The sequence below is a fragment of the Eubalaena glacialis genome, chromosome 16, assembly GCF_028564815.1.
Source record: "Eubalaena glacialis isolate mEubGla1 chromosome 16, mEubGla1.1.hap2.+ XY, whole genome shotgun sequence".
NCBI lineage: Eukaryota > Metazoa > Chordata > Mammalia > Artiodactyla > Balaenidae > Eubalaena > Eubalaena glacialis.
In genome coordinates, this window is record NC_083731.1 from 65,485,418 (window position 1) to 65,505,764 (window position 20,347).

Consider the following 20,347-nt stretch of genomic DNA (forward strand, 5'->3'; position numbering starts at 1 on the left):
GTCCCCTCCACCAGGAAGCCTATATAACCCACTGAACCAGCCTTACCCACTGGGGGCAGACATCAAACACAACCGGAACTACAAACCTGCAGCCTGCAAAACAGAGACCCCAAAACACAGTAAGTTAAGCAAAATGAGAAGACAGAGAAATATGCAGTAGATGAAGAAGCAAAGTAAAAACCCACCAGACCAAACAAATGGAGAGGAAATAGGCAGTCTACCTGAAAAAGAATTCACAGTAATGATAGTAAAGATGATCCAAAATCTTGGAAATAGAATGGAGAAAATACAAGAAATGTTTAACAAGGAACTAGAAGAACTAAAGAGCAAACAAACAATGATGAACAACACAACAAATGAAATTTAAAATTCTCTAGAAGGAATCAATAGAAGAATAACTGAGGCAGAAGAACAGATAAGGGACTGGGAAGATAAAATATTGGAAATAACTACCGCAGAGCTGAATAAAGAAAAAAGAATGAAAAGAATTGAGGACAGTCTCAGAAACCTCTGGGACAACATTAAACACACCAACATTTGAATTATAGGGGTCCCAGAGGAAGAAGAGAAAAAGAAAGGGACTGAGAAAATATTTGAAGAGATTATAGTTGAAAACTTCCCTAACATGGGAAAGGAAATAGTCAATCAAGTCGAGGAAGCGCAGAGAGGCCCATACAGGATAAATCCAAGGAGGAACACGCCAAGACACATATTAATCAAACTATCAAAAATTAAATACAAAGAAAAAATATTGAAAGCAGCAAGGGATAAGCACCAAATAACATACAAGGGAATCCCCATAAGGTTAACAGCTGATCTTTCAGCAGAAACTCTGCAAACCAGAAGGGAGTGGCAGGACATATTTAAAGTGATGAAAAGGAAAAACCTAAAACCAAGATTACTTCACCCAGGAAGAATCTCATTCAGATTCGATGGAGAAATTAAAACCTTTACAGACGAGCAAAAGCTAAGAGAATTCAGCACCACCAAACCAGCTTTACAACAAATGCTAAAGGAACTTCTCTAGGCAGGAAACACAAGAGAAGGAAAAGACCTACAATAACAAACCCAAAACAATTAAGAAAATGGTAATAGGAAGATACATATCGATAATTACCTTAAATGTAAATGGATTAAATGTTCCAACCAAAAGGCACAGACTGGCTGAATGGATACAAAAACAAGACCCGTGTATATGCTCTACAACAGACCCACTTCAGACCTAGGGACACATACAGACTGAAAGTGAGTGGATGGAAAAAGATATTCCATGCAAATGGAAATCAACAGAAAGCTGGAGTAGCAATTCTCATATCAGAAAAAATGGACTTTAAAATAAAGACAATTACAAGAGACAGAGAGGACACTAAGAATCATCAAGGGATCAATCCAAGAAGAAGATATAACAATTGTGAATATTTAAGCACCCAACACAGGAGCACCTCAATACATAAGACAAATGCTAACAGCCATAAAAAGGGAAATCGACAGTAACACAGTCCTAGTAGGGGACTTTAACACCCCACTTTCACCAATGGACATATCATCCAAAATGAAAATAAATAAGGAAACACAAGGTTTAAATGACACATTAAACAAGATGGACTGAATTGATTTTTATAGGACATTCCATCCAAAAACAACAGAATACACTTTCTTCTCAAGTGCTCATGGAACATTCTCCAAGATACACCATATTTGGGTCAAAAATCAAGCCTTGGTAAATTTAAGAAAATTGAAATTGTATCAAGTATCTTTCCGACCACAACATTATGAAACTAGATATCAATTACAGGAAAAAATCTGTAAAAAATACAAACACATGGAGGCTAAACAATATGTTACTAAATAACCAAGAGATCACTGAGAAATCAAAGAGGAAATTAAAAAAAAACCTACAAACAAATGACAATGAAAATACGACGACCCAAAGCCTATGGGATGCAGCAAAAGCAGTTCTTAAGAGGGAGGTTTATAGCAATACAATCCTACCTCAAGACACAAGAAAAATCTCAAATAAACAACCTAGCCTTACACCTAAAGCAATTAGAGAAAGAAGAACAAAAAAAAACCCAGAAAGTTAACAGAAGGAAAGAAATCATAAAGATCATATCAGAAATAAATGAAAAAGAAATGAAGGAAACGATAGCAAAGATCAAGAAAACTAAAAGCTGGTTCTTTGAGAAGATAAACAAAATTGATAAACCATTAGCCAGACTCAGCAAGAAAAAAAGGAAGACTCAAATCAACAGAATTAGAAATGAAAATGGAGAAGTAACAACTGACACTGCAGAAATACAAAGGATCATGAGAGATTACTACAAGCAACTATATGCCAATAAAATGGACAATCTGGAAGAAATGGACCAGTTCTTAGAAAAGCATAACCATCCAAGACTGAATCAGTAAGAAATAGGCAACATAAACAGACCAATCACAAGCACTGAAACTGAAACTGTGATTAAAAATCTTCCAACACACAAAAGCCCAGTACCAGATGGCTTCACAGGCGAATTCTACCAATCATTTAGAGAAGAGCTAACACCTATCCTGCTCAAACTCTTCCAAAATATAGCAGAGGGAGGAACACTCCCAAACTCATTCTACGAGGCCACCATCACCCTGATTCCAAAACCAGACAAAGACGTCACAAGAAAAGAAAACTACAGGCCAATATCACTGATGAACAGAGATGCAAAAATCCTCAACAAAATACTAGAAAACAGAATCCAACAGCACATTAAAAGGATCATATACCATGATGAAGTAGGGTTAATCCCAGGAATGCAAGGATTCTTCAACATCCGCAAATCAACCAATGTGATACACCACATTAACAAACTGAAGGATAAAAACCATATGATCATCTCAACAGATGCAGAAAAAGCTTTTGACAAAATTCAACACCATTTGTGATAAAAACCCTCCAGAAAGTAGGGATAGAGGCTACCTACCTCAGCATAATAAAGGCCATATATGACAAGCCCACAGCCAGCATCATTCTCAATGGTGAAAAACTGAAACCATTTCCACTAAGATCAGAAACAAGACAAGGTTGCCCACTCTCACCACTATTATTCAACATAGTTTTGGAAGTTATAGCCACAGCAATCAGAGAACAAAAAGAAATAAAAGGAATCCAAATGGGAAAAGAAGAAGTAAAGCTGTCACTGTTTTCAGATGACATGGTACTACACATAGAGATTCCTAAAGATGCTACCAGAAAACTACTAGAGCTAATCAATGAATTTGGTAAAGTAGCAGGATAAAAAATTAATGCACAGAAATCTCTTGCATTACTATACACTAATGATGAAAAATCTGAAAGAAAAATTAAGGAAACACTCCCATTTACCATTGCAATAAAAAGAATAAAATATCTAGGAATAAACCTACCTAAGGAGACAAAAGACCTGTATGCAGAAAACTATAAGACACTGATGAAAGAAATTAAAGATGATACAAACAAATGGAGAGATATACCATATTCTTGGATTGGAAGAATCAACATTGTGAAAATGACTACACTACCCAAAGCAATCTACAGATTCAATGCAATCCCTATCAAACTACCAATGGCATTTTTCACAGAACAAGAACAAAAAATTGCACAATTTGTATGGAAACACAAAAGACCCCGAATAGCCAAAGCAATCTTGAGAAAGAAAAACAGAGCTGGAGGAATCAGGCTCCCAGACTTCAGACTATACTACAAAGCTACAGTAATCAAGACAGTATGGTACTGGCACAAAGAAAGAAATACAGGTCAATGGAACAGGATAGAAAGCCCAGAGATAAATCCACACACATATGGTCACCTTATTTTTGATAAAGGAGGCACGAATATACAATGGAGAAAAGATAGCCTCTTCAATAAGTGCTGCTGGGAAAACTGGACAGCTACATGTGAAAGAATGAAATTAGGACACTTCCTAACACCATACACAAAAATAAACTCAAAATGGATTAAAGACCTAAATGTAAGGCCAGACACTATCAAACTCTTAGAGGAAAACATAGGCAGAACACTCTAAGACATAAATCACAGCAAGATCCTTTTTGACCCACCTCCTAGAAAAATGGAAATAAAAACACAAATAAACAAATGGGACCTAATGAAACTTAAGAGCTTTTGCACAGCAAAGGAAACCATAAACAAGACGAAAAGACAACCCTCAGAATGGGAGAAAATATTTGCAAATGAAGCAACTGACAAAGGATTAGTCTCCAAAATATACAAGCAGCTCATGCAGCTCAATAACATAAAAACAAACAACCCAATCCAAAAATGGGCAGAAGACCTAAACAGACATTTCTCCAAAGAAGATAATACAGACTGCCAACAAACACATGAAAGAATGCTCAACACCACTAATCATTAGAGAAATGCAAATCAAAACTACAAGGAGGTATCACCTCACACCAGTCAGAATGGCCATCATCAAGAAATCTACAAACAATAAATGCTGCAGATGGTGTGGAGGAAAAGGAACCCTCTTGCCCTGTTTGTGGGAATGTAAATTGATATAGCCAGTATGGAGAACAGTATGGAGGTTCCCTCAAAAACTAAAAATAGAACTATCATATGACCCAGCAATCCCACTACTGGGCATATACCCTGAGAAAACCATAATTCAAAAAGAGTCATGTACCACAATGTTCATTGCAGTTCTATTTACCATAGCCAGGACATGGAAGCAACCTAAGTGTCCATCAACAGATGAATGGATAAAGAAGATGTGGCACATATATACAATGGAATATTACTCAGCCATAAAAAGAAACGAAATTGAGTTATTTGTAGTGAGGTGGATGGACCTAGAGTCTGTCATACAAAGTGAAGTAAGTCAGAAAGAGAGAAACAAATACCGTATGCTAACACATATATACGGAATCTAAAAAAAAAAAAAAATGGTTAGGAAGAACCTAGGGGCAGGACAGGAATAAAGACACAGATGTAGAGAATGGACTTGAGGACACAGGGAGGGATAAGGGTAAGCTAGGACGAAGTGAGAGAGTGGCACTGACATATATACACTACCAAACGTAAAATAGATAGCTAGTGGGAAGCAGCTGCATAGCACAGGGAGATAAGCTCAGTGCTTTGTGACCACCCAGAGGGGTGCGATAGGAATGGTGGGAGGGAGATGCAAGAGGGAGGGGATGTGGGGATATATGTATACATATAGCTGATTCACTTTGCTGTACAGTAGAAACTAACACAACATTGTAAAGCAACTATACTCCAATAAAAATTTAAAGAAAAAGAAAAAAAGACTGTGATGTTTTAAATGAGTCACCATCAAAACGGATTCAGATTTAGTGTCATGTTCGATGCTGACAACATTAACAACTTACCAAAACAGAAAAGAGTCAGGTTTCACATTGGCCTACGGCAGGTTGATCATAACCATAGTCCTATAAGTCTTCCAAGTTTAAGAAAATTAGAAATAGAGAAAAATAGGAAATAAAGTAGGCCCCAAATGGTAAGAAGCAGGAAAAATATAATTTTTTTAAAAGTACTAAAGATGTGAAAAAAAATCTTTCTTTAACTGATAGATGCTGAACAAAATAGAAAAATCTACTTTTTGGTCAAAATGCTTGAAAATCTGCTTTAACAACAAAAAATGGAAATCTCACGACTTCCCTGGTGGTCCTGTGGCTAAGTCTCCACGCTCCCAATGCAGGGGTCCCGGGTTCAATCCCTGGTCAGGGAACTAGATCCCACATGCCGCAACTAAAGATCCCGCATACCACAATTAAAGATCCCGCATGCCGCAACTAAAAGATCCCGCATGTGGCAATGAAGATCCCACGTGCTGCAACTAAGACCTGGCGCAGCCAAATAAATAAATATTAAAAAAAAAAAAAAGAAAACCTCAATGACATTTCTCCTGTGTACTTAACAACATGACTAGGATTAATGCTGTTAAATTTATGTTATCACTCTCTCCTTAAAAGTCTCCTTTTTTGGTCTTTATGGCACTGTATTCTCTTAAAAAAAACTTTCTTTTCTGCCTGCCCATTCCATGTAGGTGGTGCCAGAACTACATCTTTAACCCCAAACTCTTCTTACTCTGTAAGGTCGGGCCTGAGTAATCATACTTAATCACATAGTTGCAACCACCACTGTTATGCTAACGACTCTCAACCTCAGGCTCCCCCAAGCCCCACCACATAGTCCTGTCACATAGATGTCTCCAACCAGACTCTAGAAGCACCTCAGGCTCTCTTGTACAACACTGAACACATCAGATTTTCCCCCAAACCTTCTCTTTCTCTTATCTTTCTATTTAAGGTGGGAGCACCATTCACCCATGCCAGGTCCTCGATTCCTATCTCATCTCCTACATTCAATTTATCACCATGTCCTGCTGATTGGACTTCTTTAATATTTCTGGAACTCATTCCTTCTACCACTCTTCTAGTTCAGGCCCTCCTTAAGTCTCAGATCTCCTCCCTTCTAAGTCCAAGCTCCTTAACTTAACATATATGTCTACCACAGTACGGCATTTATCATTCCAATAGTTTTCCTGATATTAGTTGCCACACACATGGTATTTTTATAACAGTGAACTGGTTGAGATTTCCCCCATGCTTATATATACCATACTGCTTTACTAGAAAAATCTGTCTGTTTTATACTGACCCCTTTGCTTAAAATTTAATTTTCCCTATAGTAATTCGCCCCCAAACAATCTGAATATCTGAAGGGAGGAAAAAGACTATCTCTATTTTTTTTTTTTAGAGACTAAATATACAAAGAAACTTCTCAAATAGCAAAGCATTGACTTTCCAACTGTGCAAAAAAAACAGGCATTGCTTAATCAAGCCTCCTTTTAATAAGCTGTTGAATTTTGCACTATATTGCAGAATTCATTTCGAGTGTCTATGTACTATCATAAAAAAATAAACTTTTATGAAAACCACAATTGGACTCAAGATGATCATCCTATTTTAAAAATAAGATCAGTTCATGAATAAACCTACAAAACTGACTATCTTGTGGTAGCAGCTTTATTTTTTTTAAATGCATGGATAGAAGTGACTTAGTAGCTCCTAAAGAACAAAAAAAGTAAGAATCTCATTTTTGCTAGTTGAGAAAAGGACAAACCTATAGAAATGGCTTCTGGAACATTAAAAATAAAACATAAACTACTTCTTATAAAAATTCATGTTTCAGCTAAGGTCTCAATTAAGCTTTCTTTCATAAGAATCTATTTACTCCAAGAAAACACAGCTCATAATAAAAAGAAACTCAGCTATATCTCAATTAAAAAAAAAAAGAAAAAAAACTAAGTTATCACAACTTGTGGCAATATTACATTTAAAAAGCTAAAATTTTTATCAATCTTAGTTATAGAACAGACTAAATATTGTATTTAACTTTTAAACATTTCATAGAGATGAAAATACATGTTCTCTGAGATAAAACTAGAGATATGTATATCAAAATTTAGTGGTTTCCCAACTGTGGGCCAGGGAAGACAAAGTCTTGACAACATAGGACAACAACAGACACTGCAGATCTGCTTTTATTTACTCCAGGAGACCTTGGTCAATTATGCATTGCACCTTTCCAGAGGAATCTGGAATAAGCTATAGAGAGAGAACAGAAGCAGAAGTCAAATACACAAAGGATTCCTTTCATCTACCTTAGTGGAGTTAGGTGCTGTGATCATATAGTTGAAAAGGAGTGATGGATAGAAAAAGACCTCTTGAAAACCTGATAAATAAATGCTGCACCTCTTCTCCAGAGTAAAATGCACACAGGTATATGTCTACAATAGAGACCTCAAGTTAAGAACCTCTACTCTGAAAGAGGGTTAGAAATAGAAAGTCACGATTTGGCACACCCCATAGTAATAACTGTTGGAAGCAACAATCATCAATGGATGGTAAAATTAGTGGGTAAGAGTATGATGAGAAACAGCATATTTGCAAAGACTTAAAAACATCTCCCCTAACAAGATATTTATAAGCGACAAAGGGAGAAAATAACACAGCAGTGAAGGAACCTGGTAGATACCACATTAACCAAATGATCAGTTAACATACAGTAAAGAGATGTATCAATTTCATGTACTAAGCTTCTAATATGACACCCCTAAAAGGGCACAACATCTCTTCTATAGTATTATTGCTAAAAAAAAAAAAAAATGCATGATCTTAAACAAATCATGAGGAAACATCAGACAAACCCATACCGAGCAACATTCTACAAAATAACTGGCCATGAAGAGAAGAAGGTAGGGTCCTGTTGCTAGAAAGGGAGATGGAGCTGGGGACAGTGTAGCAGCAGTCATTTATTTTAATGATGCAAAGACTTGAGCATATTCAAATGATGAGGAGGAGGAACTTTGTCTTTGACAAAGTATCACTCCTACCCTTCCAAGACTAGCTCTCTGTACTCTGAGCTTATGGCATTCCCTCTCACCTCCTCCAAAATCTTCCGTCAACTATCCCATATCTTATTTGCATTTTCAGATTCCTTTTCTTCTACATACATGTCTGTACTTTAAGAAAATCTAGTCTTCTGATACCTCTTAATATGCTCCCATTTTCCTCTCCTTTATTTTCAAGCCTCTTGAAAATAGTCCACATACTAACTGCCTCTAATACGCATCCATCACCCTTATTTTACTGAAATTGCTCACTTGAAAGTACCAAAAATAAAACTGCCAAAAATCAAGCTTTTTCTTGATCTTCGTGTTCTCCTGTCCTTCAGTGCTCTTCCGTTGATCCTCTCTCGTGCTTTATCTTCTATGAACATTTACCAGGTTGGTTTCCCCTTGGCTTTCCCCAGCCCTCCCTCTGCCTCCTGTCCTCTAAAAGGCAAGTGTTTCCCAAGATTTTATTCTTAACCTTTCCCCCCCCCCTTTTCTCATTGGTTATTCCACTGGCAAAGATCAAACTTACACCCACAAATTCTTATTCATTCATTGAGTATTAATTACATGGCAGGTGCTCTGTTATCTGCTATGTTAAGTATAACAACAACAATAGATAAGACTTTTCCATTTTCTTTATTTCATTATTCTTGAGGAACATACTGTGTGACCCTAGCCTTTCTCCTGAGCTCCATGCTCACATTTCCAAATACCTTTTAAAAATATCTCCATATGGATTTTTCAAACTCAACAGGCTTAATCAAATCAAGCTCATGACTTCTTCCCTAAACCAGGCCTTCTTCCTAATGTCTACTTCAATTAAAGTTTCACTGATTCTCCTGCCATCCGGGATTCATTCATTACTTCTGATTCCTCAAACAATATAAGTGTAACCTCTAAATATCTCATGCATCCATGAACTCTCTTCATTCTCACTGCCACCGTTCCAATGGGAGCCTTCATTACTTCCTGCTTCTTTACTAAAAGAGCTAATTGGAGCAGGCACCATATCTCAATATGTCTAGTCCTCAGTTGTCCTTAAGGTGATGAAATTTTACCTGCTGGAAAAGAGGGACTGAATCACGCCATCTATAACATCTATTTCAGCAGCAAGATACATGATTATGTGATTTACTGCAACTTTATTAAGAATATTTTTAAAAATCCTCCCATTGGGACTTCCCTGGTGGCGCAGTGGTTAAGAATCCACCTGCCAATGCAGGGGACACCGGTTCGATCCCTGACCCAGGAACACTCCACATGCTGTGGAGCAACTAAGCCCGTGCACCACAACTACTGAGCCTGCCCTCTAGAGCCCGCAAGCCACAACTACTGAAGCCTGCGCACTCTAGGGCCCGCGTGATGCAACTACTGAGAATGTGTGCTTCAACTACTGAAGCCCACATGCCTAGAGCCCATGCTCTGCAACAAGAGAAGCGACCGCAATGAGAAGCTGGTGCACTGCAACAAAGAGTAGCTCCTGCTCGCCACAACTAGAGAAAGCCCACGCGCAGCAACAAAGATCCAACGCAGCCAAAAATTGAATAAATAAATAAATAAATAAATAAATTTTTTTTTAAATTCTTGGTTTTTTCGGCACGTACTTTAAGTTTATTTATTTATTTATTTATTTTGAGGTGTGTTGGGTCTTCGTTTCTGTGCGAGGGCTTTCTCTAGTTGCGGCAAGCGGGGGCCACTCTTCATCGCGGTGCGTGGGCCTCTTACTGTCGCGGCCTCTTGTTGCGGAGCACAGGCTCCAGACATGCAGGCTCAGTAGTTGTGGCTCACGGGCCCAGTCGCTCCGCGGCATGTGGGATCTTCCCAGACCAGGGCTCGAACCCACGTCCCCTTCATTGGCAGGCAGCTTCTCAACCGCTACGCCACCAGGGAAGCCCTAAATAATTTTTTTAATTAAAAAATAATAATAATAAATCCTCCCATAAATAACAAAGTCCTACTGTATAGCCCAGGGAACTATACTCAATATTCTGTGATAAACCATAATGGAAAAGAGTATAAAAAAAGGATGTCTGTATGTGTATAACTGAGTCACTTTGCTGTACAGCAGAGATTGGCACAGCACTGTAAATCAACTCTACTTCAATAAAAAAAAAAAATTTAATTTTAAAAAATCCAAACATTTTTCTTATTAATTCAATGTTAAATTATTTATTTATTTTATACAACATTTAATTGGCAATGAGGATGGATGCTTTATAGTGCAATTGGATTCAAAGATAAGAATATGAAAAGAGGATTATAAACTTGTAAGAGTGCTATAATTTTTTAGAAAAAAATGAAAGAAAATTGACGTGCAAAATATCACCCAAGATTTTTAACTTTCCTTCCAACTTCCCCTTTAGTTATGTAGTTATATACCCAGAGCATTTGCAAATTAAAAATTTTAAATGTAGGCAAAATTATTGGCTAAAAGGAGAAAACGTTACTATTTTAGTATCTCTTTGCTTCCTGATTCTTTCTTAAAATAGTCTATAAAATGATTAAAATACTTTAATCAGTACTGTCAAACTTTATTAATGAAGTCTGATCATATTTGTAAAGAAGGATGTTAAAAAAAACTGAATAGCAAATCCATTAAGTACTTTAATATATCAGCAACATATTGTACCAGACTATAAATCTCAGACTTAACAGGAGGTGCTGGAGAGAAAAATGTGTTACAAGTTTGGGGCCCAACAGAGGCCCAAGCATCTTAACCTCCTTGCATTAATGCCCCCTTTGCCCTCTGTCTGCTCAGCACTTAAGTGTGGAACCACAGCACAGAAGTTTTCCTAGTTCTCTCATATACCTGTTTAATCTTCCCAGCAGGATTCTTAGGTCTTCAAGGAGTGAGAACCCTGGTTTTTTATGTCATATTGGTGCAAAACTGGCTCACAGCAGGCTTTTAGTGTTTATGGAATGAAAACGTGACCATTCAGTTAAAAGATGCTGTTATGTAAGTTTAGAAAGAATTTTTATATGAAGAATAATACTAATCTATGCCCACACTTGATGTGAAAACAGAACTGAACAAGTTTAACTGTCAGCATGAGAGATGTAGGCTGCGTATTTCAAAACTTTTCTATACATATTTTTAAATAAAATAATTGTGGTAAAACTTTTCTTGTGAAATTAAAAAAAAAAAAAAATATAAGGGAGCAGTGCATATATATTTTATGTGGAATGAATACTGGTGATCATTCCTCAATGTAGAAATTAGATCAACCATAAGGATCATTTCCTGCCCTTCAAGCTATAGAACTTCCAGAGACCTAATTTCTCAAATAGAAATCAGAAAAAATGCAGAAAGATCCTTCTGGACAAAGCACCCCATATAGCAGCTTTAACCACCTAACACATGGATACAAAGTAGTTTGAGATAAAAGCAGCTGCATGACCTAAAATCAAAAACTATCTAAGCCCTGTTCTAGATTTGCTTCTGATTTGATAAAAGACCTTAGGCAAACAATTAATCTGGATGTCTGTGTCCTCATTTACTAAATGAGAATATCCTCAAGGGGTACTGTACAATGCCACTATTTATGAATCAAAGCAGTACTAGAAAAATATTTAAAGCTGTAAAACCTATTAAAATATAAATTATTATTAATACAGTCATGATCTAATGAAAATAGATTCCAAAGAACTTCAAATACTCAAAATGGTTACAGTGTAACAGCACTGAAGAAGCCAAAGAAAAATGAAAAAAATTTATATTTCAAGTTCTTTATTTTGAAATATCAGAATAGGATCAGATTGATTTTTGGTTGCTCTACCACCTGCTATGGGTGACTTAGATAAGTCACTTTCCTCTCTAAGCCTCCATTTCTTTCTAGTAATGGTGCTTATCTCATAGATTATGGTAAAGATTAAATAAGATAACCTCTGGCACATAGTAAACCTTACCAAAAAAACCACTTGCCTGTTACTATTACAAATACTATTATCTTTGTAGTAGTTGTCATCATTGTCATTATCATCATCATCATCATCATGATCATCATCATCACTGCTCTTTCAAGGAAGTAGCATATGACAGAAAGAAGCTACACTTTGGAACTGGACAGATCCTGGTTCAAATCTTACCACTGCTATTTATCAATTGTATGACCATAGCCCTCTAAAGACTCTTATTTCACCTATAAGATGTGGAAGTCACCTCCATCCTAAGGATGTTTTGAGGATTAAATGCAGTCATATCAAGCACTTGGCACAACAGAGGTCTCCTCAATGAAAGTTATTTTTATCTCCCTTGATCCTTTTTAAATGAATTATATAAATCTGTCAAACATTTAACATATGAGTAGATAAGAGTTGGCCTGAGCAAGATGGCAACATGGTAAGGAGCCACGGCCTGAGTTCTGACTAATACAGAGGCCAGAGTAAACATAGAGAGACCTTTTCCAACTGTCCTAGTGACAAAATTGGGACATATTATAACAATATGGTTGCAAAGGATTTGGTGCAGGTACTAGAATTCAATCATTCTCAAAAAACAAGTAAATGTTTTTCCCTATTTGCTAAAATAAGTAAATGGCACTTATACAAGATAAAAATCTCATCTTCTGATCAATAGCACTGTTATTCAATGTATTAGGAGTTGCTTTTAGTGACTTGTAACATTTAAGCAGCATATTAAAAAAAGTTAATCCTTATTTTTCTACTAATAAAAGAGAATCAAGAATTATCCGAAACAGAGAATACATTAAAATATTATGTAATTGTTTAAAGTGCATTTTATATGTAATATTAAATATGTATATTGTATATTAAGGAACTTGACATTATTGTGTCAAACAAATTAACAAGATTCTAGTGTGAAAAGAGTTACTGGTTTAGAAAAGTTGAAAAAAATCATTTGACGCTCCCCATCCTGGCTTTCTACTCCCCAAATTAACGCTATATAGAGTGTCTCTCTTGTCAGCCATACATAAAAACTTAATCACAGTTTATTTGTAGCTTAGCTAATTTGTAACAGCTTATATTTGAGAAATGCAAGCAATGTATAATGACTTAAAAGTCTTCCTCTCCGGCTCTTTGGACACAGGACTCTTTGGCTCACAGGACAATAAACAGAATTAATGATAAGAATGTCAACAAGTAAGGTAAGGAAAAAAATTAGAGTAATAGATTTTTAAAGGGTTAGAATATCAACAATTTAGGCTTTTTTGGGTTATTTTACCTTCAAAGACAAATGAAAGTTAATATGGTAGCAAAAAATCTTAATCTCCTTATTTCTCCATGAGTGTCATAATATGTCATATAAATTTTCATATTTCTGTTCTTTAACCTATTTTTCTTTTCAAAAAGTTCCTATAATCTATTTAGCAAAACAATTGCATAAAAGAATATTTAAGTTACCTTCACATTAACAAGTGGATAAGTTACAGCAAATATTTACATAGACAAACATGGGGTATATGTCAACATTTTCTTGACAGATGGTAACTTGTTTATTTCACCAGTATCTCTCTCCTTTTCTATATCCACTCAGCTCATTGACATCTTACAGAAGCAATAGCCAATAAACGTAAAAATGATTCAACCTGGTTAGTACTTTTTAAAGCCAATTAATGTCTATCAGTTTGGCAAAGTACATACATGGAAATACTCAATATTGACAAGAATCCATGAGGCAATCACTCAGTGCATACTGATGAGAGTATGAGTTGGAACATCCTTTCTGGAAAGCAATTTGGCGATATATGTATATCGAGACTCTTGAATATGTCTAGACCCTTTGATTATATTTCCAGCATTCAAGTCTAAAAAAATCATCCAAGGTAATAACAAGATCTAAGTACAGAGATATTCATCAAAGAGTTATTTATAACAGTGAAAACTTAGAAAGAACCTGAATGACCAACAACATGGGAAGGTAGATAAAATGGGAATATTAAATATATAATGTCACATCTATTTGATGAAATACTGTACAGACACTAAAAGTCCTATTTTTGAGGAATATCTAATATCACAGGAAAATGCTCCTAAAAAAATATCAGGTTTTAACAAAAGCAGACTGTAAAACTTTATATGCATGGTATACCATTTTTGTAAAAATTACTATACTTGATTAAATAGATATGAATATAGGCATCATAGAAAGAAATACAGAAAATATTCACACTGTTGGTCTTGAAGGGGAAGATAAATAATTTGTATATTCTTCCCTATGTTCTTTATCACTTGCTCTATTATACTATCCTTCTTTACTATGTTTATTTTGTTTCCCCCACTAAAACATAAGCTCTATGATGGGAGGAATTTGTTTCTTCTGTTCACTGTATCTAGACACACAGCAGTCATTTCAACAAATATTTGTTAATTAATAAATACTATATGTGTATACACATACATATATATCTATAAAATGAGCATTTATGACTTTATTAATCAGAAGAAATAAACATTATTTTGAAAGAAAATATAAATTCCCTACTACAGAATTATTAACCTAATTCTGATCTTCAAGAATAGCAATTGAGTTCAACCTCTCATTTTATCATCAATTATCCAAAATCCTTCATGAAAAAAAGAAGTCTATGGCCATGACCCCCAACTCGGATTTGGGAGTTTTGTCAAGGTTTCCAGCTGAACTGTCAATTAGAAATTACTTGGACATCAGTCATATGTGCATACAATGTCAACCACACTGAAAACCCCAAACTTTTTCTCCTTAGCACCCACTAGATGGCCACAGGTATTTCTCATCTAGGTTGGCCCACCTACGTTAGGAAACCTCACCTGATGGTTATGTGAATACTGCCTTTCCCTTGATCCCAGACATCAAAGTCAATGGTTAAGAATATTAAATAAAAGAAATTTCTAAATAAAATAAAGATCTTTCACTCTAACAAACATGAGTAGCTGGTAATCAATTGGTAACTTCAAATATTTAGAATTCAGATGGTAATTATTCATTCTGATGACTCAAAATGGACGTCAAAAGGACAGATACATTTTCCACTGGAAAGCTCCCTGGTCCCATCCAGAGCCTATTTATTCTTAATTTACTTAAAATTTTAACAAGGTTGATTAACCAAAGGAGAAACCTGTCATAAAATGTAAGTGTCAGTGACATTCCAAACAGTTTTTAGGTGCCAGAGATAAGCAAAACAGTTACATTCTAGTAGGGAAGACAGACAATCAACATGAAAACAAAGAAATAATTAGGTAAATTCAGAGAGTGATAGGTGCTCTGAAGATTACATTATGTATATGACAGCAGGGTTCATGTGGAAAGGGCATGTGCGTGATCAGTGATTATAGAATGTTATGAGAATTTATAAGCTGAATGACGAGGAGGCAGGAATATACAGATCTGGGAGAAGGTCATTCCAAGCAGAGGAAATATCAGGTACAAAGGCACTGAGGCTGGAAAGCACTTGGTCTATTTTTAAAAGAACAAGAAGGTCACTGTAGCTGGAGTCTAGAAAGCAACGGAAAGAAGAAAGGAGATGAGGTTGACAAGGTTGGGTCCTGTAGAGTGTGGTGGCCTTGTTAAAGGGTCTGGATTTTATTCTGGGTGTGATGGGATTGCATGGCTTTAAGCAAGGAACTGATAGGATCCGATTATGAGCAAACAGTAAGGAATATTAACTGCCAAATAAGAGAGAAGAAAAAATATGAAAATCAGACACAATCTCATAAATAGCCTGAAGCAACTTAGAGAAAGCACTAACATGCCTATATCTCCATCACAGGCTCTGAAGGTGCCAGGGCATTACAGCATCCTAAATAGCTGATGTTTATCATAATAAGTAGGATTCACCAAGAAAACATGAAAGTATAAAATACTACCATACATTTACATAGCACTTTAAATATTTTATAAATGGTAAAATAGATATCATCTGAAACTATGCTTTTTAGAATGGCAAGGAGAATATAATATCAGAGTTTCATCTAAATAATTTATATTATGCTTCAAGAAATAAATCTTTAGCTAATCAATAAACTTAGTTACCTAAAATAACTCCATTTCTGAGATTTCTGAATAGGCACAGTTTTAAGCTGTCTTTAAAATAATAAACATACAAAAATCCCTTTCTCTTCCTTACTATTTGCATTGCAACAATCATCTAGGTATAAAATCCACTCAAAAAATATGTTTTTAAATCTGTGCTCTACCAGACAAAACCAGTTCTTTCACTGTCACTTAAATATACTCCTATCCCCTCTCCTCTACACAGGCTGTGGTCTCATTTTCTAATCTCTCTCCTCAGCCCCTCACTATCTCAACTCAAATCCCATCTCCTTCATTTCATCCTCATTGGGTCCAGAAAAGAAGCAAGCATTGTAAAAGTACATTTTTTTCCCATTTATAATTAGAAATAAAGTGAACATTTGGCATTATGTGAATAAAATGGATTTCTTTAAATACACTTATGTGCTTCATCCACAAAGCATTACTTTTTTAATTGCTGCAAGTCTGAACTTCTCAGATTCTCCCACCATATGATGCTAAATTTGCTCACCACTGTTTAAGGTAGTTATTGTCAAATCACTTTAAGTACATTTTTCCTTTTGTAATTAATTAGTAATCTACGTGACAATGTGAATATTCTGGTCTCCAAAAATTCTTTCACTCAGTGTTTCTTACAATTTCACTCTTTTAATTATAAGTAATAGTGTGCACTCCTGGGAAAGCTTCAAATTTAAAGAACTATGAATGTTCTTTCCTCGCCCCACCCCAAATGCCCAGTCATACCTCCACAGAGGTCAGCTCTGTTTACTGATTCTTGTGTTTCCTTCTGGAAATTTTCAATGTACACACAAACATTTACACATTTCTTCTTTTTTTCTAAATCACAAATGGGACCATATTATATATACTGTCTTGCAACTTCATTTTTTTTTCAGTTAATATATCCTGGACTTCTTTCCTATCACCTCATATAGATTCATCTCATTTTTTTAAATGGTGACAGAGAATTCTAGTTACCATTATTTATTTAATTAGTCTCCTAAATGTACATCATTATAATTTTCACTTACAGTTTTATATGATATCAAACAATGCTACAATAAACATCCTTGTATATATAACTTTACACGCTTTGTGTGAATAACATTGGAAAGAAAAATTGCTAGAACTATTACTGCTGGATACAAATATGTTTAATTTCTTTTTTTCTGATAGATAATCACCAAATTTTCTTTCAAAATTGCATCAATCTACGCTCCCATTAACAGCAATGCTGATTCCTCATCCCTTCTTCCTCATCAACAATGGACATTAGCAAATTCTTTAATCTTTACCAATCTGATAGGTGAAAGAAAAACAGCAGCTCACTAGTGTTTTAATTTTTATTTTTATAAACAAGAAGACCAAGCATCTTGTCATGAATTTATTGAATATTTGAAATCTTTTCTCTATGAAATGTTTAAAGCCTCTGTCCTTTTTTCTATTAGGTATTCCTAACAAAGAACAATATTTAATATTTTAAGCAATATATTTAAACAAATGTACAAGCTTCATTATAATATTCAAAAAATATTATTTTAATTGGTAACCTACACCTAAGTACTCTCTCCAGAAAGCTGCAGTTCCTGGAAGTATATATCTAATTTCAGTATGTTTAATAAACCTTTATATTGAGAATAGTTTAATAAATGTGATAGAGAATTTCCTATATTAAAATCGCCTTAATTCTTTTTTTAAAAAAACGAATTTCTATAGGCAATTAATAGGAAGAAATTGAAAATTAAGAAATCAGCATATTGATCTTTAGCTAACATTTTAGAACCACTAATTTCAACTATGGCTTCTTTTTAGTACTAAACTAAGAAGGCATTTCCAAGAACAGGAAAACCAAAAACCTAAATTAAATCTGTCTTGAGAGAGCACAGTACATCCATCTTTCACTATTACATGAGCTACTCTTTTTCTACTTCAAAAATCAATTTCTTAAAGACAGGAGTAAACAATCACGTGTTGGAGTGTGGTAAGCACTTGCCTGATCGATGTAAAAAGCCGTGCCTGCGCGGATCTCTCGACGCTGTTTGAGATCAGTTTCGGTGGTGTCTCTTGATAAGGCGATGTATTCAACCTCCCGTTTGGTCAACTCCTGAAGAGCAGAGCGTGTAATTGTCCCAAAATAAAAATCAAGTTCCCAACATATGCTTTGGAGCCAGTTATCTGACAATGTCACTCTACAGAAGAGCATTTTAAATGTAATTCTAGATTAAAGCCTTTTGAGCCTCAGCTTTAAGAAAAATGCAATAAATTCAGCATTAACCAAAAAATATATATATATATATCTCCTCAGAGCTCTACTTTTACTTTTTACTTACTCTACTTTTACGCAATAATTTATGACTTAATTACATACTACTTAAGCAATAATCAAAATTAGATCTTATAAATCTTAATGTCTCCTGTAGAGTTCTTTTCAAATGTCAAGAGTAATAATTTGGCTATTACTTGATTTTCAGACAGACGATAGTCATCTCTGTAAGTAGTGTTCATCTTTTTTTAAAAGGGTGATTTAAATTAATTTACTCCATGAACCAATGTTTACCAACTATATATTGATACAATATGTTAGGTATTTAACAAGTGTGAAAATAAGGTAAATATCGATAGTCAGGAGAGACACATACATAACTATTCAGGAAGGAAAAGAAGAAGTAAGATGAGAAGGAGGAGGGGGGTAAGGGGGTTATTATTTCACACACAAAAAATCATTTGATTTGAAGGAGAAACCATCCAGAATCCATTTCTTTTAGAATAACTAATCTATCCCTAAATTAATTTTGCCATATATGTAGCAACTATGTACAAAAAGTTTTTAACATTATCCTTGGTTTTACAACGTTGAATTAAAAGCAATGACATGCTCCAATCCAATAAGGCATACAATATGTTTTTACTAAACAGGAAGAACAAATTAATTTACTGGACGAGTATAAAGAAAAAAGTTGAATGACCATGGCATTAATGGTGAAAGGGGGTATTTCCACACAATGGGATTTTTTTTCTCCACCTTGTCTCCATGTGATGCTGATAAAAATCTATTATTATTGTCATTTAGTTTTTTAAAATGTGCTGGTTCCCATGCACCCATAAATTTCAGTATATGTGGAAAGAAGGGAAAAGTTTTAAATAGAGAAAACATACACCATAGTGGTGAAGATATGGTGATACCAAATGATGTTTCTCTAAATAAGAATGAACTGCGGGCTTCCCTGGTGGCGCAGTGGTTGAGAATCTGCCTGCCGATGCAGGGGACACGGGTTCTAGCCCTGGTCTCGGAAGATCCCACATGCCGTGGAGCAACTAGGCCCGTGAGCCACAACTACTGAGCCTGCACGTCTGGAGCCTGTGCTCCACAACAAGAGAGGCCGCGATAGTGAGAGGCCCACACACCGCGATGAAGAGTGGCCCCCGCTTGTCGCAACTGGAGAAAGCCCTCGCACAGAAACGAAGACCCAACACAACCAAAAATAAATAAATAAATAAACAATAATTAAAATTAAAAAAAAAAAAAAAAGAATGAATTGCCCATGAGAGCACAATTTTGGAGTTAAGTAGCAGGTTTTCTTTTAGCAGATACCTCCTTCTGACTTCTGGAACACATCACAGTGCCTTTCTGTCTTTTTTTTTTTTTTTTTTTTTTAATTAATTAATTAATTTATTTATTTTTGGCTGTGTTGGGTCTTCGTTTCTCTGCGAGGGCTTTCTCTAGTTGCGGCAAGCGGGGGCCACTCCTCATCGCAGTGCGCAGGCCTCTCACTGTCGCGGTCTCTCTTGTTGCGGAGCACAGGCTCCAGAAGCGCAGGCTCAGTAGTTGTGGCTCACGGGCTTTGTTGCTCCGCGGCATGTGGGATCTTCCCAGACTAGGGCTCGAACCCGTGTCCCCTGCATTGGCAGGCAGACTCTCAACCACTGCACCACCAGGGAAGCCCTGACTTCTTAATTATAGAATTTTCTTTTTTTTTTTAGGTAAGAA

At 35.6% G+C, this 20,347-nt stretch overlaps 1 protein-coding gene across 7 annotated transcripts in view; it reads right to left on the reverse strand.

Moving 5' to 3' along the window:
* Nucleotides 1-20,347, reverse strand: part of VWA8 (von Willebrand factor A domain containing 8) — a 364,541-nt gene that overhangs the window by 300,944 nt on the left and 43,250 nt on the right. For 6 of the 7 annotated variants that reach the window (XM_061170619.1, XM_061170622.1, XM_061170624.1 and 3 more), the window contains exon 4: nt 18,353-18,463. The exons of the other annotated variant lie outside the window; for it this stretch is intronic. In XM_061170619.1, coding sequence (XP_061026602.1) covers nt 18,353-18,463 — 111 coding nt within the window. The remainder of the gene's footprint in view (nt 1-18,352; nt 18,464-20,347) is intronic. 7 annotated transcript variants of the gene reach the window in all.